Source organism: Pleurodeles waltl, chromosome 10 (genome assembly GCF_031143425.1).
Source record: "Pleurodeles waltl isolate 20211129_DDA chromosome 10, aPleWal1.hap1.20221129, whole genome shotgun sequence".
NCBI classification, from domain to species: domain Eukaryota; kingdom Metazoa; phylum Chordata; class Amphibia; order Caudata; family Salamandridae; genus Pleurodeles; species Pleurodeles waltl.
This window is the reverse complement of record NC_090449.1, coordinates 497,816,917-497,841,890: the sequence shown is the minus strand read 5'-3', so window position 1 is coordinate 497,841,890 and position 24,974 is coordinate 497,816,917. Positions and strand designations below refer to the sequence as shown.

The 24,974-nt window shown below is 45.8% G+C and overlaps 1 protein-coding gene across 2 annotated transcripts in view; it reads left to right on the top strand.

The window, feature by feature from the left end:
• DHX30 (DExH-box helicase 30) overlaps positions 1-24,974 on the top strand; it is a 501,635-nt gene that overhangs the window by 157,934 nt on the left and 318,727 nt on the right. For both annotated transcript variants that reach the window (XM_069210866.1, XM_069210867.1), the window contains one exon: positions 11,184-11,336. In XM_069210866.1, the coding sequence (XP_069066967.1) occupies positions 11,184-11,336 (153 nt within the window). The remainder of the gene's footprint in view (positions 1-11,183; positions 11,337-24,974) is intronic.

Sequence of the window (24,974 nt, the reverse complement as noted above, 5' to 3'; positions counted from 1 at the left end):
TCTGAGTGGCCAGGGCCAGCAGGTGACGTCAGAGACTCCTTCTGATAGGCTCCTTCAGGTGTTGCTAGCCTATCCTCTCTCCTAAGTAGCCAAACCCTCTTTTCTGGCTATTTAGGGTCTCTGCTTTGGGGATTTCCTTAGATAACGAATGCAAGAGCTCATCAGAGTTCCTCTGCATCTCTCTCTTCACCTTCTGCCAAGGAATCGACTGCTGACCGCGCTGGAAGCCTGCAAAACTGCAACAAAGTAGCAACGACGACTACTGCGACACTAACGCTGATCCAGCCGCCTTCTCGATTGTTTTCCTGGTGGTGCATGCTGTGGGGGTAGTCTGCCTCCTCTCTGCACTAGAAGCTCTGAAGAAATCTCCCGTGGGTCGACGGAATCTTCCCCCTGCAACCGCAGGCACCAAAGAACTGCATCACCGGTCCTCTGGGTCTTCTCTCAGCACGACGAGCGAGGTCCCTTGAACTCAGCAACTCCGTCCAAGTGACTCCCACAGTCCAGTGACTCTTCAGTCCAAGTTTGGTGGAGGTAAGTCCTTGCCTCCCCACGCCAGACTGCATTGCTGGGAACCGCGTGTTTTACAGCTACTCCGGCTCCTGTGCACTCCACGAAGATTTCATTTGTGCACAGCCAAGCCTGGGTCCCCGGCACTCTAACCTGCATTGCACGACCTCCTGAGTTGTCCTCCGGCGGCGTGGGACTCTCTTGTGCAACTTCGGGTGAGCACCGTTTCACTCCACTTCGTAGTGCCTGTTCCGGCACTTCTGCGGGTGCTGCCTGCTTCTGAGAGGGCTCCTTGTCTTGCTGGGCGCCCCCTCTGTCCCCTGACACAATTGGCGACATCCTGGTTCCTCCTGGGCCACAGCAGCACCCAAAAACCCTAACCGCGAGCTTTGCAGCTAGCAAGGCTTGTTTGCGGTCTTTCTGCGGGAAAACACTTCTGCACGACTCTTCACGACGTCGGACATCCATCCTCCAAAGGGGAAGTTTCTAGCCCTTGTCGTTCTTGCAGAATCCTCAGCTTCTACTGTCCAGTAGCAGCTTCTTTGCACCCACAGCTGGCACTTCCTGGGCATCTGCCCACTCTCGACTTGATCGTGACTTTTGGACTTGGTCCCCTTGTTCCACAGGTACCCTCGTCTGGAAATCCATCGTTGTTGCATTGCTGGTGTTGGTCTTTCCTGCAGAATTCCCCTATCACGACTTCTGTGCTCTTTGGGGAACTTTAGTGCACTTTGCACTCACTTTTCAGGGTCTTGGGGTGGGCTATTTTTCTAACCCTCACTGTTTTCTTACAGTCCCAGCGACCCTCTACAAGGTCACATAGGTTTGGGGTCCATTCGTGGTTCGCATTCCACTTTTGGAGTATATGGTTTGTGTTGCCCCTATCCCTATGTGCCCCCATTGCATCCTATTGTAACTATACATTGTTTGCACTGTTTTCTATTGCTATACTGCATATTTTTGGTATTGTGTACATATATCTTGTGTATATTTGCTATCCTCATACTGAGGGTACTCACTGAGATACTTTGGCATATTGTCATAAAAATAAAGTACCTTTATTTTTAGTATATCTGTGTATTGTGTTTTCTTATGATATTGTGCATATGACACTAGTGGTACTGTAGGAGGTTCACTCGTCTCCTAGTTCAGCCTAAGCTGCTCTGCTAAGCTACCATTATCTATCAGCCTAAGCTGCTAGACACCCTAAACACTAATAAGGGATACCTGGGCCTGGTGCAAGGTGTAAGTACCCCTTGGTACTCACTACAAGCCAGTCCAGCCTCCTACACTTACCCATGGACATCCAATATGAATTCAGATGTATGTTGTTGCCCTAATGACAAGGAACATCTTTTATACTTAACAAGAGCCCACGAGGAACTGTTCAGTGAGTCATATTACATAATCATTGTTTAATAAGTGTGTTTTAGGCCTTAAAATAGGCAGTCAGACAATTGGTACTCCACACGTCTAGATATGAGGGGACACTTTTGAAATAATTGAGATCTTTAGAATTTGTGTGTTCCATTTAGGTATGAGTCCATTGGGTAATTTAGGTGTTCGTAATATGAATTTGTGATTGTTCATGTATGATGTTTAATTCACATGTGTATACTGTAGATGAAATGCAGAAGTTGTATTTTATAAAGAGTGTATAAGGAGTAAAAATGTGTTCAGTTGATGTGCATAATATTTTGATCTTGTGTGACATTCTCTGTGAACTTTTCCAACCTTCAATTTACTGCTGAGGTTTTTCAAACCTATAGTTAATACCTGAATTATTTTTGTATTAAGCATTTTTAATGGCCTTTAGTAACCAATAAGCATACATTACATTTCAATCCTGTACCTCCTCCCAGAGTCAGGAAAGTCAGTTGCGTTTTGACTCCATCGATGGTACAGCTGAGCAAACAAAGCCACAGACCATTAAAATGATTCAATCTTAACCAGGAATTTGCTCCTCTTGCTCATGTGGACAGCCTTGAGAGCCTCCCGTCTGCTCATAGACTCAATACTTCTGCTGCTATGTGCCTTCCAGTCGGCCAAGATTCAGCCTATTTAGGTGGGCATCCTCGTGAATCATACACTGGCATGTCCAGATTGATGCAATAATCCGGACCCGTTGCCCACTACTCAAGCACCAGAGGTAACTCTCTTCTCCACAACCTACCAATCTCATGCTTAGCCACCAAAAGGCCCATATTCAGAAAGGTGGCTTTATGTCTGCTGGAATCTAGATTCCCCATGATCTGTAACTACGCAAGCTTCTGGTCTGGATTCAGAGGTCACCTGATTATCCTTCCCAGGCTAATCAGCACCCAATCCGGAATCTCTATCATCGGGCATGACCAGACCATATGGAAAAAGTCTCCAACATCACATCCACACCTGAGGGAGTCAGTGGATAGGATCTTCGATAAGCACCAACGTTTGTGGTGGGTAATATAAACTCCATAGCGAAACCGTAATTGTGTTAAACTTAAATGTGTGACAGTTGCTACCATTCTCGGGATTGTCTATGCATCTATCAGTCCACATTTGTTAGATGACACAAATCATTTTTCCACTAGGAATATGCCAATTCGGCCATATTTAGGGGAGGAACACAGGCACCTTAGTACAAGTTAGCAGATGTAAAGTGCAGCGTTATAAAACAAGCAAAAATAAAAGGTCTGACAAGCGAAAAATCAGGGGTGATCCCGCAGAAAGGGCAGATTTCCTACACCTGTGTTTGCACTCTATTTACTTTCCACTCACCCAAGTGTTAGACTCGGACAACAGAAACGATGGTGATCTGCTGCAGTGCTGACCGTTCTTTCTGAAGGGGGCTGTCATCATTCTTCTCAGTCATTTAATGTATCTGTGGAAGGATTCCACCCCCCACACTAGCTTCCTAGTGTGAAAAATGCCTTAGTACAGCTGCACAAACACAGCTCTTCCCAATTAGGTGGAACACAGTACAGACTTATTCAGCCTACCCTCCTCCATTACAGTGATACCAATCTGTTCCTATCTACATTTCTTCATTACACAACAGAAAGAAATAGATGCAATTGTTTGGCAGAAATATATATTTCTAGGTACAAGCAAATGTTATACTGTTAAAATCGTTGCTAAATGCACTGGAATCAATCCAACTGGGCACCAGTGACAACACACATACATGAACCACTTACACGGTTGCATAGCGCATGAAAGCTGTAAAGCTATTGACACAGGCAGGTCACTCATAGCAGCATAGTTGCTTCAGCTGGGGGTAGGAACAAGCCATTCTATGAAGATTTTTGTAGTGACAATCTACAACGAGACGTTAACAGGCAAAACTGAAGAGCAAACATCGAAAAAAGAGTGAAAGCAAACTCTGCTGTTACAGAGCCTCAAACAATTGTAGCGCAATAGCAGAACATATCTGTCTGTCTCTGTTCCTCCCTACGTCTGTGTGGATGTCTACAACTAGTTGTCACTCTGTCACTATTTGTCTGCCTTCTATCTCTGTATCTGTCTTCCTCCCTCCCTGGCTACTTTTTTATTTTATTTATTATTATGACTGTGACACACACTTCCATTGAAATTTTTAAAAAAGCCCAAAGTAATATCGTTTGTCTTCCCCTCTCTCTCTATTTGTTTCTGGGTAGCTACTGTCCTTGTGTTTTTTTTCAGTGCCTCCCAGTCTATGGCGCAGGTCCTTTGAACTCTAGTCTTGCAAAATCGTGACCCAGCACTGGGTCACCTGCATATTTACAAGCCTTGAGATTGCCAGGATTTTTGTTGATGGCTTGTATTCTAGAAATACTGAACTGCAATGCAACAGACAGAGTTTTGTGTCCCCTACCATTCACAAACGTGCTCCCAGTATATCCCCTGTCCTCACTTTAGCCCAGGCAATTGAGGTTGACTTGGAGCAGTCACACAGGCAGCAGTCATTCTGGCCTAAAATTCAGGTAACCTACAATATGCTACTCTGGAATCATGAAGAATTAGCATCTGTCCCCATTGCCCCAAACACAGTCTGTTCCTTGAACTTTGATGGCCTCTCCTTATTTCTGAAGCTTTTTAAGCAAATAACGCAGTTTGCAGTTTAGAACCATATATCTTTCCTTCCATCTCAAGAGCTCTGACTGTAAATGGAAGTAATATGGAGAGAAAGCTTGAGGGGCCTCTTGTCCCTACAGATTCCTTGGACAAACTACTGGGGAACATCTCAGTCTGGATGGACTAACAACAGAATGTAGCAATGTGTACACTTTGGAATAGCAAGGTTCCCACTTGAATAATGTTGCAAGTTGAGCAAATTCACTCACTTGATATAGCTAGCAGATGTTAGCAGAATTTTGGTACACCTTCACACATATCCAACTGATGTTAGATTGTTAATCCAGCATGCCCTTGCAAAAAAAAAAAATAATAATAAAAAAAAAAAGAAAAACAGGAGCTAACACTAGGACAAGAATGGGTGATGTAAAACTCAATTTCTGAGCCCTCTAGTATTGGTGAGCATACAGTAAAGGGATATGACTCCATTGTTTCTGGGACGGAAGCTGCAGCAGTTCCTGCAACAAGGCCTGTTTTATATGGTGCCAAAAACATACATTTGAAAATGAAACCAATATAATAGCACACCTTGTAGGAAGCTGGCTCTGTATATACTATATCAAAATTAGATATTGTGTGCTCAGAGTCCAGGAGTTCCCCAAGAGGCTTGACAGAGGCTATAATAGATAATACTAATGCTCTATTTGTGGTAGTGTGGTCGAGTAGTTAGGCTTATCAGAGCGTAGTGTTAAGCATTTGTTGTATACACACAAGCAATAAGTGAAAACACACTCAAGGACTTAACTCCAGACCAGTAGGTTTTTATATAGAAAAATATTATTTTGTTAATTTATGTCTAGAACCACAAGATTCATTTATCAGGTAAGTACATTAAATGAAAGGTACTTTGCATAGTAAAACTTGGAACTTTGAATGGAATCAACAATGTACAAAGTTTTCTTTAAAATGGCAAAAAGCTATTTTAAAAATGGATACTGCAATTTTCAACAGTTACCGGGGGAGGTAAGTAAAGTACAGTTTTTGGGGTAGGTCGCAAACTTATGGGTTCAGTCTCTGGGGCATAAGTAGCCCACTGTTGGGGGTTCAAGATAACCCCAAACACCCAGCACCAGCAACTCAGGGCCAGTTGTTTGCAGAGGTCATACGGGAGTCAAAATAACGTGGGCCCCTATGGAGTCAGGGGGTAGTCCGGTCCCGGTCTGCTTGCAGGTAAGTACCTGCGTTGTCGGAGGACAGACCAGGGGGGTTTGAAGGAGCACTGGAGGGGCCCCAAGTAGGCACAAAAAACACACCCTCATTGGCACAGGGGTGGCCAGGTGCAGTCAGGTCTAGTGTGCAAACTGGGCGTCGGGTTCTCAATAGAAGTCAAAGGAGAGGGTCCCGGGGGTCACTTATGCGCTGCAGGCAGGGCACAGGGGGGCTTCTCGGGCAAGCCACTGAGTGTGAAGGTTGAGGGCCGCCTACTGGTCGTTGCTGCACCGGTGGTCGGTTTCTCTCGGGCCTAGTGGCAGCAGATGCAGTGCTTCTCCAGGTGATGGATATCTTCGACCTGGGAAGTCGCGGTCAGGGGGGTCCTCGGGATTCCCTCTGCAGGCGTCATCGTGGGGGTTTGGGGAGGTCAACCTAGGGTGGACACGTAGTCTGAATCACCTGAGGATCCTCTCTGGCTGGTTGGTTTATCTGGACACGGGCCCGGGGCATCGGGTACAGAGTAGTTGGGACTCTTTTTGGAGTGAGGTGGGAGTCCCTTTAAAGATGGTTTCCTGGTCTTTTTGTTGGGCAGGTCCACTATCCACGGAGGTTTCTTGGTCCTCTGTGATGCAGGCAGTCCCCTGGAGGCTTTTATTGGTCGCTGGTCCTGCAGAACACATTGCTTCTTCTTTTGCAGCTTTTTGAAGCAGGAGACGGGCCGGTAGTGCTGGGGCCTAGTCAGTTGTTGTCGCCTTCTCTTCTCTGCGGGGTTTCAGGCTAGCAGTCCTTCTTTCTTGAGGTCATCAGGAAATCTGAAGAGCTGGGTTCAGGGTTGCCCCTAAATACTAAATGTAGGGGTGTGTTAGGGTCTGGGGGTAGTAGCAAATGGTTACTGTCCTTGACGGTGGCTACGCCCTCCTGGTGCCCACTCCCTCTGGGGCGAGGGGGAGGGACATCCCTATCGGTCCTAATCCTCCAACACAAGATGGAGGATTTCTCAAGGAGGGGGTCACTTCAGCTCTAGACACCTTAGGGGTGGTCCTAGTTGAGGGGGTGACTCCTCCTTATTTTTCTCATTATCCTTCTGGACTTGCCACCAAAAGTGGGGGCTTGTCCGGGGGGGCGGGCATCTCCAATGGCTGGAGTGCTGTGGGGCACTGTAACACCAGGCTTGAGCCTTTGAGGCTCACTGCCAGGTGTTATAGTTCCTGCAGGTGGAGTTGTGACGCACCTCCACCCAGGACAGGCTTTGTTTCTGACCACAGAGTGACAAAGGCACTCACCCCATGTGGTCAGAAAGTCATCTGGAAGTGGCAGGCTGGCATAAACTGGTCAGCCTTAGACCAGCAGTTGGGCTAGCATACAGGGGGCATCTATGAGACGATATACTCAGTATGGCTACCCTGCACTTACAGTGTCTAAGAATTGGCTTAGACACTGTAGGGGCATAGTGCTCATGCAGCTATGCCCTCACCTGTAGTATAGTGCACCCTGCCTTAGGGCTGTAAGGCCTGCTAGAGGGGTGACTTACCTGTACCACAGGCAGTGGTTGGTGAGCATGGCACTCTGAGGGGAGTGCCACGTCGACGTTGTCATTTCTCCCCACTAGCACACACAAGCTGCAAGGCAGTGTGCATGTACTGAGTGAGGGGTCCCTGAGGGTGGCATAATACATGCTGCATCCCCTAGGGACCTTCCCTGGCCACAGGGCCCTCGGTACCAGGAGTACCTTTTACAGGGGACTTAACTGTGTGCCAGGGCTGTGCCTGTTGTGGAAACAAAGGTACAGTTTTAGGAAACGAACATTGGTGCTGGGACCTGGTTAGCAGGGTCCCAGCACACTTCCAATCAAAGCTGGCATCAGCACTAGGCAAAAAGTGAGGGGTGACCATGCCAACAGTGTCATTTTCCCTCACACCTTGTCTTCAAAATGTTGCACAGATAGTTAATCAGAAGGCCAACAGCCAACTGGTGTCTTGCTGGGGTAATAACTCTCAATTAGAAGTTATCAGAAGGCTATGAGGTAAGCAGGAGCTACTGAGATCAGCTGTTGTGGGTTATGCCTTTTACACCTGATGTCCTGAGGCATAACATACTAAGGATCCTGCGCAACTGGGCCAACTACCCCTTCAGCATTTGACTCTCAGGAACAGCATGGTCCGAGCAGTCCAAGGCTCCTTCTCAGAGGAGGTGGATACAGGGAGTGAACACAGGCTCACAACTCAAAATGTGCACAGCAGCCGCAATAAATTCTTGTTCAGCCAAATACTCACTTTTATGAAAAAATAACGTTTTTTTTATTTCTTGTTACCAACACAAAGATACATTCGACATTTACACACAACTACTCATTCCCCGGAGGTCAGGGCTATAGTTTTCGTAGGCATTTCCCTGTGCCCACTCCCTCCTTGCAGTAGGAATCATGGTTAATCACCATTCACTTGAGTAAACTTCCAGGGAAAGCTGCACTGGTAGTCACAATCTCATGAGTTGGCTCCAACTTGAAGTTAGAGTCAAAAGTGTTCCAGCTCAAAGCGCTATCTAGCAAGCAAGTTCTCCTGAGGCCGACTTGGCTCAAATTCAGTTTTAACTTCCCCTGCAGGATCAGTGTGTCAGGAGTTTGAGTGCACCCCCTCTGCGGGTGCCATAGCATCAACAGCTGATTTATGTCAGCTCACTGCACTTAGCCCAGAGCAACTGCACTCAACAATCGCTGAGTTCTTCACCCGTGGTCAGGCTTCCACAACGACCAGAGGTTCCTTGCGAGTCCTCCTGGCAGAGTTAGTCTTTCAGTCCGTCCCTGAATGGGGAGAAGGTGATGTGAAGTTCTTAATGCTGGTCCTACATCCCTATGTAGGTGGGTGGGGATCCCACAACGACCTCACTCCTGCGACAACACTCCCAGCAAGGTTGCAGTTTTTGGTAGTTCGGTGACCCTTCTGGCATACAGAGTCTCCACACCTCTGCTGCACATGGGGCCCTATCTTGACTTGCTCATCAGATGCCTGCATGATGGACCCCCCACCCCTCCACCCCAGCAAATGTGGTTGCCGGTTCCTCACCACGCTAGGGCTACAGTCCACTCCACACTTCCACATAGTAGCGATGATCCCTCCTGGCATATGGGTCACCAAGTCCTCACGACACACGGGCAATGTCCCGATTGGTGCTGTGATATTCATGGCTCACTTCATGGCGGCCTTTCCCTGGCATCAGGGGATCGCCTACTTCATCTTGCACACAGGCAACAATTCGGTAGGTGCAGCAGCCGTTCCTCACACTGGGAATCCACTCAGTAGGATTCCCCACTGGACCTCACTCCCTCCAGCGATGTCCTCTTCCTCAAAGTGCACAATGGTCTTGGCAGGCGCTGAGGGTCCAGGCTCCATGGCAGGTGGTCCTGGATTCCCTGGGTGTTGTCCCCACACCTAGGAGGGAGACTAGGAGGCTTTGGACTACATTCCTGGCAACAGGCAGAAGGCTTGCAGGGCTGCTTCTCCTCACACAGCCCAACTGGCTACTTCACGCTTGTCACTTTTTGGGTTCTCAAGCTCCCCTTCTTATAGCCCATTACCAGACACCAAATGTGATTCAATCAGAATCTTTAAAGTTAATATTGGGGTCTGCTTCTTTTTGAAGTGCTCTCTCCTCTTTCTCTTGAAAGCAGCCTGTCACAGAAGGAACACCTCCAAAGCTGATAGCCATACAGCACAGTCCATGCAAGTGACTAGTGCACATACCTGGGTGTCCGCTACAGTAATGTGTATCAAAAGGTTAGCCCAGGGCCTCTGCCCTACTCGTTATGATTCCCTTATCAGCCCCACCGCCTTCCTGGTATGTCCCCGGCCCCTTCCTTGTGACCTCTCTCTGAATCATAGAGCACCCTTTGAAGTGTACAGAGGAAGCCTGGCTCTCCTCTCTTCAGTGTCTCTCACCCAGCTTTCAGGACAGCAGAAATGCACATATCTGCTGGGGGTTGGGGTCGAGGGGTTGGATTCCTCTATGTCCTCATGTTTCACGATGTAGATCTGGGTCTCCCAAAATGGAATCCATTGTCTGCAATGCATTGTGCCACCTACAGCACACATACACCCAGTACATGTATTTAATATGCACACACACTGCACAACATTGTATCCTTCCTGTACTGTACCATTAACAGGCACGCACACACCACAGGCACATATATTTACCGTTCATGTACTGTTCAGTGCTATGCCCGTCATGTATTGTACCACTCACAGGCACACATACAGCAGCCAACACATGAATCTGCCATAAACCTACTGCACAGTACTGTATTATCCCTGTATTGTAGCCTTCCCATACACACATGCACCCTGTGGAGATACACCACTCCTGCGCAGCACTTGAAAACAACCCAATGAAGGCCAAGGGTTGATTTAAGCACATTGCAGCAGAGCTTTGAATGAGAAGCTGTAACCCTCACTTTAGTGACACAAGTGAACAAGAACCTGTTCACGCCTACTGATAGTTGCACGGTATGCTGCCACCACTGCGTTTTTGCTGCTGGTAAAAGCAGTAGCCTTTCACCACTATCCTGATAGAGCTTTGAGCACCCCTCCCAATCCAAGACCGTAGTCCATAAGACAGGCCTATATCAAGTTACACACATATGTTCCATGCTTGCCTATGACAACAAAATCAATAGTAGGGAACCAGACATCAGTACAGTTGGGGCACTCAGAGCTGGTGTGCACTCCCGTTATCATTCGGAGAACTTTGCTGTGCCAACAAAATTGGCTATTGTAACCTATATACAAGTATGAGCTGAGACTGAGGGCTGCGAGACCCAACCTTTCCTTCCCCCACAGGAGCACACTCCAGTTTGCGTCAACCTATCATCAGACTATTAAACTTTGAACACAATATAACAGTAATACATAACACAATTACATGACAGTAATGGTAAGCTCAACAATAATGTTGATATTTACAATCCAAATATGTGCACAAAATAGTTCTAGAACAGAATGGGAGGGAAAGCCAAAGAATAATTGTGGTTGGGGGGTGTACTAAAAAGAAAACTGTTCATCACTACAGTGGACATGTCCAAGAATTTGCAGCAGTGCAGTGGGGGTTTAGAACTGTACATGGATTCAATGGAAACGTGCCAAGCTAACCCTGAAATTTGATGGATTTTAGTGTTACGTCCATATAACCTGGTACCTTGCTGTTTTAACCCAAGCGTTTTGTGAGGAACAAATCTATCAAGAGGATTGGAGGAATTTGGAGGAACAGCTTAGTGTTGAGTTTGTTGAGGCACCTTAGACTTGATTGCTGTTTGAACTCTTTGGTGTTTGTGAGTTTTGATTTTGGTGACTGTATGATTATCTCCGTGCTGAGGGTTTGGTGAGGTAGGGTGAAGTGACACCATCTCTTGTTTGTGTATTAATCCCTTTCAGAGCCTCTCGTTATTGGACAAGAACAACAAGCCTTTGTCCCATGCCATGTACCATCTATCCTCTTTGCGCAAGTTGAACGAGAGGCAAAGGAGACCCAATCTATTTCAGGTACCAGAGACCGTCCTACAGAAGATAGAGGACTACTTGTTGCAGGTAAGGACTTCCATGTGAATTCATTCTGTTTTTCTAAAGCCTGCAACTCCTGCCAATAACCTACACCTAGCTTGGATGATCCAAACTTAAATAAAACTCCTTCTTTTGAAGTCCAGACAGCCCACTCACTTGTCCATATGAGCAGGGTGTTGTGTGCATAGATGTATTCGTTGTTTCGGCATATCAGCATATAACTGGGTTGTTGTAGCTGATGCGGAAACACAATTCGGGGGAGGGGCGAAGGCTTTTGTTTAGATGTGAACTGTAATCAGTCCTACAGCATAGTAAATCCTCACTGATACCACATCTTGCTACAGAATGTACCAAAGGCATTCTTCATTCTTTGGGTTGTCTGTGGGTTGCCGATCATGGCACTGAACACACCTTTTTTCATGCTCACCTCAATTCATTAGCATTCACCACCTCTGCCTAGTGGGACCTGGTGGTGGCTTTAATCATTGTACTGTGTGCATCTTTAGTTACTTATTTGACATCCTATAAAGCACAGCTTCTCTATTTTAAGTTTACTTTGGTGCACTGATTAATCCCAAAAGTTTGCTTGGGGGAACATAGCAACCTACAGTCTGACTAGGGTTTGCACCGTGTTGAATGCTCTTCATTGATGCCCCTTTCTTGTGTTAGGTTCCCTTGTAAGCAAGTTTGAAGAGTTTGATCTCTGCTGAAATATCTGTGCAGCATTATGTAGTGGAATGAATGCTTGTGGATCAGATACAGTGCTACAAGAGTGGCCAGTACGTTTTTAGGTGAATACTTCCTCCCTGCACATGCAAAGAGATTAAAGCCAGCAGGAGAAGGGGAATGTCCTTTTCTTGCCCCTCAACCTCACAGAAGTTTGGGTGGCTGCTGTGGAGTGGAGAGGCTGCAGGAACAAGTGAGAGGGGTAAAGAAAAATACACAACATCCTTCAGAACAACCACCTGTGAGGAAAGAAGATAAGGGAACCAGGATGAAATTTCTGAGAAGTTGAGTGGCTGAACCTAGAATGATGGATGCAAGTGCAGGTGGAGAATATCTGACAGTGCTTTCAGACCAGGCACAGCCAGGTCATAGAGTGAGAGAAGAACATTAGTTAATGACCTGTGACTGTGGTTCTCCAGTATTGGTATCTTTCATAGATTCATATGCTTGAATCATTCCCTGTCGTTGAAGGGGGAGTCCCATTGTACCAAACTAAAGCAATATGTAACATTATCATAGGACATACTGGCAGTGAACAATCACTTAAATAGCCTATCTATGTCCTTTTACAAAATGAACCAAACTCCAGCCAGTCAGGTGATAACACACTCTCGAATACTCCGAAGAGGGGCTAAGTCCCCTAGATTTTCTAAGCACAAGTGGGAAAACTAATCCTGAGATACATGGGGAACCACTAATGGGAGGAGGGTGGGTTGCATGTGCATTTATGAAAGATACCAATACTGGAGAACTACAATTACAAGTAAGTAACTAATTTGTATGGGATCTTTCAAAGATTCACTTGCTTGAATCAGAATAGCAAGCACTTACTGCACTTGTATACTTTTTATAGCATAAGCACAAATAACGGATGTTGGGTAGCAAAATATATACAGAAAATAGCCATATACAATTAAATAGACATGTTACATACTTCTAATTTGAATATATACATAACCTAAAGAGGCTCACCTTAATGAAATAAGTGGCGTAGCATGGCCTGTCAAACAGCTGCATCACTGCACTGTGCCAACTCTAGGCAATAATGCTGCATGAATGTATGCACATTCTTTGAAGTCGCAGCAGGGCATATTTTCTCCAGAGGCACTCCTGCAAACAAAGCAGTTGATTTCGAAACTGCCCTATTTGAGTGCCCCTTGGTCTTAGCTGTCAGTGGTTTGCCAGCTTTCGAGTGGCAGAACTGGACTGCGGCTGAGATCCATTGAGTGATGGTTGTTTTTGTGACTAGAGCACCCTTATGAGTACGTCCGTTTGAGATCAACAGTTTGTCAGTCTTCCTGACTTGTTTCATGCAATGTAAGTAAACATTTTAGACATCTCTAAATATCTAACATATGCAGAGACCTCACTGCTGGTGATGTCAGATTTGGGAACAAAGTTATTAATAATATAGGCTTGTTGAGATGAAAATCTGAAGGGATCTCTGGTATACATTTTGGGTTGGTTCTGAGAATTACTGAATTGTCCATAAAGTCAAGAAATGTTCTTGAGTTGTAAAAGCCTGTATCTCCCTTACCCCCCCTGATGGCAGTCAACACTAGTGCGACGTTCCATGAGAGAAACTTGAGGTCTGCTCTGTGTATGGATTCCAATGGGCTCTTCATGAGTTGAGATAGAACTATGTTTAGGTTGCAGTACAGGGTAGGAGCCCTTACTGGAAGAAAGACTTTGAACAATCCTTGCATAATTTGTTTGATGATTCAGCTTGAGCACAGAGAGAGAGAATGTGATGCACGTCTATATCTTGATAGTGCAGAGAGATGCACCTTACTAGATGCATGCACCAGTCCTGACTGAGCTAGCAAGAGGAGATAGGGTAGTATCTGCTCAGATGATGCTTGTAAATGATATAAGTTTTATTTCTGGCATCGTAGGCAGAAACGCTTCCATTTGACACTTGTATGTTTTTATTGTGTCATCTGCTCTTTCCTTTAAGAGGATGTCCCTGCAGTCTTGAGGAATATTTAAATGTTCAAATTCATGGCATTCAGGAGCCATGCACCTAAGTAGAGGGATGTCTGGTCTGGCTGGAGGACCTGGCCTTGGCTCATGGTTAAGGGTGTTCAAAATGGTTGCAGGCGAATGTGGTGGTTGGATTATTATAGTAGGAAAAGCTCTGTGAACCAGTGCTGCTTGGGACACCTGGAGGCTATCATGATGATGTGACACCGCTCCACTTTCATTTTGTTGAGAACCTTTGGTATAAGAGGTACAGGGGTGTGGAATTTATTAAAATATCTACTTGTCCAGGGGACAGGTTGCTTCTCAAATCTACTTGTCCTGTAGAAAAGATCTACTTGTCCCTTTGGTGCCATGTAAGGCGGCGACAAATTTATGGCAGCAATCTCATTATGTAAGAGCTCTGATAATAGCCTCTCTGATTATGCCAGGGCTACTACCATAGTAGGGCTTGAATACTTGCAGTTTCAATCCCTACTGTAGCAATTTACTTATTTTGCCACCTTTCTGCAGATCTGCATACTGGGGCTGGAGGAAGCAGTAAGCAATAGTTGCAGGGCTGGAATGCCTTTGAGTCTGCAAACCTACTAACCTGCATGTTTTAAAGATTTTCACCAGCTTCTCTCTAATAATTTCCCATAATAAGAAAGGTTGGACATTTACTCCTGACAATGGCAGAATTAGAACTTCTTCCAGGGTTGGGAAGAAAGTGGCTGGAAGGAAAATGAACTTGCAAATGCTCAATAGATTTTCACATGAGCAAATCTACACATCGTATTTACCCATGCTAAAATACAGTTCACAAATATTTTATAGGGGTACGACATATATCATGGGTGCACTAAGAATTTGGGGCCACATGTAGGTAGGTTCAGATTTGCGACCCGCAAATTGCGAGTCAGAGCGAGTCGCAAATCCGAATGTAGGATGGTGTCCCTGACACCATCTGTGATTCGCAAGGGCTTCGCAAATGCCCACCTCAGGAATAATCATGAGGTGGGTCGCAATTTGTGACCCCCTTGCGAATGGCGGCCCTCACAGGGATGGTGGCCTGCTGGAGACAGCAGACCACCATGTCTGTGACTGCTTTTCAATAAAGCAGTTTTTTTTTTTTTGTAATGCAGCCCGTTTTCCTTAAAGGAAAACGAGATGCATTACAAAAACGAACAATGAAACGTTTTCGTTTCGGACCACTGCCTGCTCTGAAAAAATGTTTACAGTGACATTCACAATGGGGAAGGGGTCCCATGGGGACCCCTTCCCTTTTGCGAAAGTGTTAGCACCCATTTGAAATGGGTGCAAACTGCAATTGGTTTGCGCCCGCGGTCACAAAACAATCCTACATTGCACTGCGAGTCGCAATTAGGAAGGGAACACCCCTTCCAAATTGCGAGTCGCAAAACTGGGTTTGTGCATCGCAATGTGCTTTTTGCACGTCACAGACAGCGAAAGTCGCTGTTTGTGACATGCAAAAAGCTACCTACATGTGGGTCTTTGTCCCTAATTAGGTCTGGTGTTAACAAAGACATTTTGTTTTTATTAAACTTCTATTTCTCTCTTTCGGCTGGCTTTACTGTGAGTGATCGCATTCTGCTCTTCCACAAGGAGCATATTGCACACAAAGTAGTTTTGTTCAGTGTCAGGAACTACAGTGGCAATCAGTGACGTAACGAAACTGGAGGGTGCCCCTTTGCAAAGAGCATGGAGGAGCCCCCTCTCCAGACTCACTCAGGGCAGGTGCTGTGCTGAAGGGGGCCCCCTGTGGCTGTGGGGCATTTGTTATGCCACTGGTGGCAACGTGTGCTTTTAGAGTTGTTACACTGTTGAGGGCCTGGTAGCTCCCACAACAATAAAGTGTTACAAAAGCCATGTCAAAACAAGACACTCATTGATGAAACTAAAAGACTTATATAAATATGTCAGATCAGTTGGCTTTGTCAGTGTTTGTTTATTTTCATGCTTCCCATAATCGTGTTGAAAATGGTTATACTGATTTTCCATTAGAAATATTTTTGCGAAATACTAGCATGCATCAACACATTTTACTAAATGACACTTCATTTGCATCTAATCAGAGAGGTTTCTGGGAGCATTACACTTAGCCTCATAGCCTAAACTTTTCAAACATGTGTTTACACGTTTTTTTTTTGTACTGGAACCAATGTCAGTAGTGAAGTGTGACCTTAAAACATTTATTTACAGCACTCACCCTAATAATGAAGGCTTTCAAATAATGAACCATAAATACAAGTTCAAACAGCATTATCTTTTGGAAACACATTACCTCAACTGCAGAGAGTTCCACTCTCTGTAAACAGGTAGCCAAAGGGTTTGTGCTGCAGAGGGTTGGGCCTACTTGTCCCAAGGACAAAGTAAACATAAAAACTTGTTGCCCTTGACCCCAAACAAGATGTCCCGGGCGTCGGGAGATAGGAATTCTCCACATCCCTGAGGTATCAGGATGGGGGTGTATACATAGAACCTAGACCATCTGATCAAAAAAGCATTCTCCCACGACCCTGGATGTGGATGCCGACTTGCATAGAACTGGCAATTGCAGTTCTTACTTATTGCGAAGACATCCAATGCTGGTTGTCCCCAGAGAAAGAAGATCTTGTTCAGTGCTGACTGATCAAACTAATTTGTGGCAGGTGTTCTTGGTTCTGCTTAGCATGTCTGCTAAGAGATTGCTTGACCCAGGAACATGTTCAGCCCAAAGAGAGATCTTGTGTGCTGTGTCAGCTCCAGATTTCCTGAGCTTCTTTGGAAAGCGTCAGTGATCTTGTTCCCCCTTGTTTGTTCATATAGGGCATGCTGGTGATATTGTCTGTGCATACTAATGCTGAGATCCTGCTGTTCTTGGAAGGAAAGCTTGGAAACTGAGATAAATGGTTTTGAGCTCTAGGCGATTGATGTGCATGTTCTTCTGGGATGATGACCACCTTCCTCAAATTTGCAGGTCTTGCAGAAGGTCACCCAATCCTTCTTAGGAAGCATCCATAGTTATCAGTAAGTCTGGTGTATGAGGTAGGAACATCAGTGCTTAATTTGTGCTTGTTGTTTCCGGTGCTGAGCACCGGCACTTATTTTTGAGGGCTGGCGCTTAGTCTTCTGCCTCAAACATTTGCTGCGAGCAAAAGACACGTTTGGGAAAGACGGAGGAAGAGAAAATCGAAAAAGCCTCACGATCAGAGAAAGCAGAAAGCTGCAGGTGTGAGCTAAAGGGGCAAGGAGTGGTTTTAAATGGATTGAAGAGGCCCGGGATGGCTTCAGGAGTACGCTGCCTCAGTATTCCGAGTTCGCACATTTAATTGCAGCAGCCATGTGTTTAAGAGGAGGGCTTTGAGCACCGGCACCTTTTTATTTACAAATTAAGCACTGAGGAACATGAGAGCCTCGTGAAGGGGGAGCAGCTTGGAACCTCCAGGCTAGTGCTTCCATCATACCTGGTGTTATCTTCACTAGGTCCTCCAATTATCCTTCTGTTTGAAATCCATTATTTTTCTAACTCTTCTTGCAAAGGTCTAATTCAGATTGCTCGCTTAGGACGTCATGCCCAGAAGCAATTTGAACAGATGCACTGAAACAGATCTTTTTCTTGAAAGGTTGAGAGGTCGTTCCTTGAGCATTTGTGGCCTGTCCTGGGATAGAAAGGCGTTTTCCTAGACAATATCTAAGTCTGAACATGGAATATCATCCTCATAAGCAAAATATTTGACAAATTTTGATGATTTACAGTGAGACCCAACTTATTGAACAGTGCCAGCTTCTTTGGCCTTAGACACTTGAGAAGCCGTTGGTGCTTTTATCAACAAGTCACCAAGGTAGGGGAATACCTGATGAGAAGTGGCCACTGGGGCTAGGCATTTTGTAAAAATGTAGGGAACCGACTTAAGGCCAAATGGGAGGAATTGGTAATGGGTGCCGACTACAGTGAAACTGAGAAATTTGAAATGTTTGGGGATGTGGAAGTATGCATCCTGTAAATCCAGAGTTGTCATATAGTTTCCTTGTTTTAGGAGATGCAGGATATCTGAAAGGGTGATCGTGCAAAAGGATTGCTTTCGTATATACCTGTTTATATTTCTGAGATGCAGAATGTGTTGCCATTCCCGTGTTTTCTTCTTGATCAGGAAAAAACGAAAACAGAAAACCATATCCTTCTGGGGATGGGACACTTTCAATTTTGGTTAGATCAGTGAGTGCTTTCTTTCTGAGTAAGTGAAGACTAAATGGATGCGCACCCTGTGTTGAGCTGTTTGGAGGTCTCTTGACCAGGGTATGTCTGTAGGTGACAAGATCTAAATCAAATCAAATCATTAACATTTATAAAGCGCGCTACTCACCCGTGCGGGTCTCAAGGCGCTAGGGGAAAAGGGAGGGGGGGGTTACTGCTGCTCGAAAAGCCAGGTTTTTAGGAGTCTCCGGAATGCAGAGTGGTCCTGGGTGGTCCTGAGGCTGGTGGGGAGGGAGTTCCAGGTCTTGGCTGCCAGGAAGGAGAAGGACCTCCCACCCGCAGTGGAGCGGCGGATGCGAGGGACGGCAGCGAGCGCGAGGCCCGAGGAACGGAGGAGACGGGTGGGGGCGTAGAAGCTGAGGCGACGGTTGAGGTAATCCGGTCCCTTGTTGTTGAGGGCTTTGTGTGCGTGGGTGAGAAGTCGGAAGGTGATCCTTTTGCTGACTGGGAGCCAATGCAGGTGTCTCAGGTGTGCGGAGATGTGGCTGTTGCGGGGTATGTCGAGGATGAGGCGGGCGGAGGCGTTTTGAATACGTTGCAGGCGTTTTTGGAGCTTGGCGGTGGTCCCAGCATAGAGGGTGTTGCCGTAGCCCAGGCGGCTCGTGACGAGGGCGTGGGTCACGGTTTTTCTAGTGTCGGCGGGGATCCAGCGGAAGATCTTGCGGAGGGTGAGGAAGCAGGCGGAGGACACGGCGTTGACTTGCTTGGTCATGGTGAGAAGAGGGTCCAAGATGAAGCCGAGGTTGCGGGCGTGGTCTGCGGGGGTCGGTGCGGTGCCGAGGGCCGGGGGCCACCAGGAGTCGTCCCAAGCGGACGGGGTGTTGCCGAGGATGAGGACTTCTGTTTTGTCAGAGTTCAGCTTTAGGCGGCTGAGCCTCATCCAATCTGCGACGTCCTTCATGCCCTCTTGTAGGTTGGTCTTGGCGCTGGCGGGGTCCATGGTGAGGGAGAGTATAAGTTGGGTGTCGTCGGCGTAGGAGGTGATGAGGATGTCGTGCTTGCGTACGATGTCGGCGAGGGGGCTCATGTAGACATTGAAGAGTGTCGGGCTGAGCGATGACCCTTGAGGTACGCCGCAGATGATCTCGGCGGGGTCTGAGCGAAACGGAGGGAGGTAGACTCTTTGGGATCGTTTGAGAGGAAGGAGGCGATCCAGTCCAGGGCCTGGCCTTGGATCCCGGTGGAGCGGAGGCGGGTGATTAGGGTGCGGTGACAGACGGTGTCGAAGGCAGCTGAGAGGTCGAGGAGGATGAGGGCGACTGTTTCACCGTTGTCCATCAGGGTTCTGATGTCGTCTGTGACTGAGATGAGGGCAGTTTCAGTGCTGTGGTTGGTTCGGAATCCGGTTTGTGAAGGGTCGAGCAGGTTGTTGTCTTCTAGGAAGGTGGTCAGCTGTTTGTTGACGTTCTTCTCTATTACCTTGGCGGGGAAGGGGAGGAGCGAGATGGGGCGGAAGTTTTTCAGGTCGCTCAGCTCGCTCAGATATTCATCTGTCTGATTTTATTTGCCGCCGTTGCTGGAAGTAGTTTGATACCCTTGCACAAACAAACCCTGAAGTGTTGGGGGTAGCCCGCACCTGCATGAGGTCACTGTTTGCAGCTGGTGTCTTAGCCCCCTTGGGGAGCTCTGTTACCTTCTTAGCCCTTTTTTTATTGTATAAAAAAAGAACAGATGATGGACGGAATGCTGAACGATGCAAACATTCACCCCCAGTCCCAAAGATAGGGGTTTAGTCCATTGCTTGTGGCTCAACACGCCACCCCAGCTTGGACCCAGCCATACACAAATCAGTCTTGACCCTGTTCCCCATGAGAACAGTCCAGCCCGAACTGCCAGGCCAGGTCCTTCCCTGGACCAGAAACCATCTTTAAAAATCTTGTGTGTGGGGTTGGCAGCATTACAGATGAGTGGCAAGGTGGGCCGCTGATCTTTAGATGGATGTGACTGTTAACTGCAGATCTCATGTCACCATGGTCACTCAGCTCAGAGAGTTAAAGCAGGTTGCTTCCATATGAATGCTGGGTGGGAGTTGTACCTGCGTGAGGGCAGGTGGAGGTTTGTATATATATGGGTGCAGAGTGTGGGCTTCCTGTTTGAGTGCCGGGAAACATTTGTCTGAAAGTGCAAAGGAAGAGTTGTGCTGGTGTAAGTGTAGGTTAAGAGTGTGCCTCTGTGAATTGAGGGTTGTCTGTGTTAATGCAGGGTAGATGTAGAGCCTGTGTGAATGCAGCACATTAAAGCCAGACCTTTTGGCAATGCCAGTTTTTGTTTTGTGATGCGATGTGATGAGATGTGTAAAGCAGCCATTGATAACATCAATTAACCTTTGTACACAGAAAGTGATTGGAGAAATTCTTGCAGTAAGTCTAACCACTGAAAGTTTCTTGTGCTAGTTAGTATTCAAACCTAGCAGTTCAGGCTGCACTGTTCATATTGAAACAAGGCCAAGACCGATTTGGGTGTGGCTGGGTCCAAACTGAGGTGGACAAAAGACTGGTGGACTGGAATGCTACCCTGAGCGATTGTCAGTGGTTAGACTTACTACAAGCATTCCACCCATCACTTTTTAAATAGCTTTTTATTAAGTATTTGTGCTTACACAACCCATACAAACAATATCGATAGTAATAAGCAGGTTGACAAGTTTACAAAATATACAATATAGTCCCATTACCTCCCCCCACCCAAAATAGGCACCATGATAGCACTAGGGAACTGCCCTTGGCCTCTCCAGGCGGCATCTCCCCACCTTCCCCGCATCTGCAGCTGGTTCATCCCATGTCTCTGAGTTTTTGCCATAGACCCCACACCTTATCAAATTTCCTTGGACACCCTCTTGCCGTATAGACAGACTTTCACTGCCTTCATACACCAACTAGTGCTGTATGGAGGAGCCCTAGGCTGCTCCTTAGTCGAACAGTATCCCTTCTTACCACCATCAAGGCAACATTCCACAGTAGTAAAGTATATATTGGGCAGTGTCGTTATGACCATCTCCCTTACTTGTTGTCAAGCATCCCCCCAGTTGTCATCCTCTAGAATACCAAGCTCCCTTTCCCTTTTTACATTTAATGGCAATAAAGTGGGTTGACGATTGAGTAATGTTCCATAGATTTGGGACACTGTGTGTCTATGAAGCAGGGCTGGCAATAGTCTGTATTCCAGTGGACTCTCGCAATCTATCCCCATAGCGTGTCAGGGCATATTTCACCTGTAAGTGTCTATAGCATAGTGATTTCTCCAATTCGTATTGTCATAGCTTTTCAAAGTAGTAAAGCCCTCATGCATCCCATATGTCCCCAATTTTGATATCTCTAGCGTATTCTATTGCTTTCACTCCTCTAACTGTCACAGTGCTGCCACTAAATCCGATTCCCATGATGGCTTCTATATTGTCAGCTTTTCTTGCCATACCAGCTTCTGCATGGCTGCCTTCCAGATTTTAACCACCACCTATGTAGTGCTGGGTGCCCGCAACGTAAGGATCATGTGGATAATCCCCTTGAGCCTATGTGATACTGGTCTTCCTACAGAGCCGCCTCTTATGGACACTCAAAAGCCTATCCAGTCATCACTAGCAATTGCATCACCCAGTAGTACAGACGTAGCTTTTGAAGAGCTATACCTCCTCATGTGGATTTCTACTGTGTCGACAAAACTATGCATGAAGTGCCCCATCTCATAGTAATAACTCCAAAGACTGCTTGAAAGAATGTCTAAGGTACCTTGTATAGGGTCATTTGAAACATATATACGAACTTGGACAAGGTGATCATCTTATAGAGGGCTGCTCTACCCAATAGTAGGTGATGAGTTTCTGCAAATACCCCACATCCGTTTTGTATTCCTCGAGGACCTTCTACAGGTTTTACCTGTGGAACTGCATCTGGTCAAGCATAATGTAGATTCCCAGGTACATAGCACAACAAACGAATTAAAAAATAGGTTTTGTGTTTTTCAGTTGTTACAATTCCACAGTCATTTCTGATTTGTTTGTAAGATCCTCAAACACCCTGTTGGTGTCATGTTTACTCATCGGATCGCATCCTGGTCCCTAAAAAACAGAAAGGGCACAGCCATATTCCAGAGAGCACTTTGCATAATATGCTGAGGTCTGTTAGAAAATACATTGGAACACCTAGTTATACTTTTATTACTGGTGTTCCTGGTATGATTAAAAATGGTTGAAGAAAGGGATACCTGTTGGGATAATGGTTCTGCACCCCATAAAAAGTCGAAATGTTTCAGCCCTAAGAAGTAGGTCAAAGTGTCAGTTTCTTTCTTCAGGACTAAGTCAGTTTTTGTGCCCCGGTGGAATGTCAATTTTAGATTCTCCATCAGCTTAACTGTTACTTCAGTTAGGACACATGACATACAACACATACAAAGCACGCAACATGAGCTGGATTGCCCTTTCTAACCATGTATTCTTCGTCTTGGGCCCTGTAGAGAAGAAAAATGATGGAATTGTATGTAATCAAGATTTATTTATGCTTGTTAGTGCATCATCACCTCAGTCTGTGGGGAAAAATGTATTATTGACTAGGGCAGCAGTTCGTATGGGAAACTGAACTAAGTGAACCATTCTAGGCATGTTGTGTGAAGCTGGTGTCGTTTCTTCTTACCTGTAGCCTGATATCATTTTTCAACACACAAAACATGACCTATAATTGCATGCAAAACAAATCTGTGTTTTGAAAGCACAAATAACGGCACATAGTTTAAGGACTTATCAGATACCAAATAGCGCTGCAAGGCAGAGATCAACCAAGTGTAAGAAAATGCAAGTTGAAGTGTAAAGAGAATACAATTAATGACTTACTGAACCCAATAAACAGAGTTGTCATACCACAGTTGACAGTGACCCCAAGAGAAGTGCCTGTGGTTGTGATAAGAGAGCAGTCCGTATTTACAGTTGTGTGAAATGTGGCAGAAAGCCATTCTGCTGATGGAGCTCCTCAAGGACGACCCTGAGGTCTGCCCATGCCAGTGCCAGGGCCAGGGTATGAATGGAATTGATCCTGGTTTCCAGACAGGGTGGGCACAGAGAGCACCAATCCCAGCGTCAGTAACTTCCACACTGATCTACAATGTTAATGCCTTTGTGAAACCACCAGTACCTTTCGATACTGCCAAAAAGCAATATATTGGTGATAGACGGACTGCATGGATAGAGACATTTGAAGATTTCATTGATGCACTTGAAGAGATTGATAATCTTTCTGTTATCAGATATCTCAAAAACCTTGCTGGTGATGGTGTGAAAGAAGTCATAAGGAAAATGCTGTGAACTTACGAAAAAGTCACATCATATTAAGAATGTAGTATATCTCAAGTTTAATCGAGTAACAAATGCTGATTAAGAACAATGTGTTTTCAGTCAAGAACATCAGAGAATTGGTGAAAAAATCGATGAATTTGTGGAAAGACTCCACACACTCATCGGACCCTGTAAGTTCAATGAATTTAATGAAGAAGCCATGCGGCTTGGAGTTATTGATGGATGCTTGTCTGATTCATTCAGACGACAGATGGTAAGAGAAACTTAGTCTTGAGCAAGTGGTGATGGCTGACAGAGCTGAGGAACGAAATTGCTGAAAATGGATGCCGGAGGTGGCCAGAATGAGTCAGTCGTGTGTGTAAAGTCATTTGAAACAAAAAAAAGTCAAGGACACAAAGTGAGGTCTACCTGCAAAAAGAAGTTGTTTCAGAAGTGGATTTGCTTTTCCGCACAAAGTAAAGTGTCGCACCAGAACGTTCCAGAAGCAGTGTTCGATACTGGCCCACAAGGCCAAGTGGCGATATCAGTTGTGGCAAATAGATACTGAACGAAGTTGGTTGTTATCTAAATCATCGTCAAACAGTTCTTCCTTTTCAATGATAAGTGAAAGTGGAGAAAGTGACCATGTCATGTCGATGGTTACCTCTGGGAAAAACATGCAAATGTCGGACTGGTTGCATGTGAAGAGAAAAAGTCAAAGAAAAGTTGACACGTCAAAGCAACTAAATCATACAAACAATGTCCAAAGAAAACATTGAAAATAAATGGATGTTAAATATATTTCATTATTGACAGTGGTGCATTGATAAATATAATGCCTGAAGAGATATACAATGAACTGTCTCCGTTACCACGGTTTCTGCCGTCAAAGACCAAAGTATATTCTTGGGCTGCATCGACATACGCGAAGAGTATAGGTTAATTTGTAGCAACAGTGAAACATAAGAAAACAAATGTACTGCAGACCTGGCAACTTGAACATAAAATTTGCAGTGTGAAAGGGGACGTTGCTTTCTATAAGGTGGGGCTTTATGTTGGGAGCTACCTTTTGAGGCGTGTCTGCCCTCCCCCACCCCAACTTGCCCCTATTGACCTCTTCACCCTTCCATAAAACAAAAAACACACAGGTTGCTGGGGCAGCAGACAAAATCCTGGGCTGTTTTTACACCTCTTAATGGGCGTCAGCTGCTTGCAGCTGCCAAAGAGGAGGTGGAAATTCACACTTTTCAGTGATTAAGGTCTGCACATTGTTGACATAACGAAATAGAATGGTGGTGAGGTCCTTTCTCTACTTGATTTGCATAAAGGTTATCATCAGTTGCAACTTAAAGAAACATGTGGCATAGGTTCTCATTAGGGTAATGAGGCTACTGGATTTGGGCGGTAGGATCGCCTAGGTTGTGGGTACTGAGTTCAGTTCCACACCAGGTGAGACCTCTCG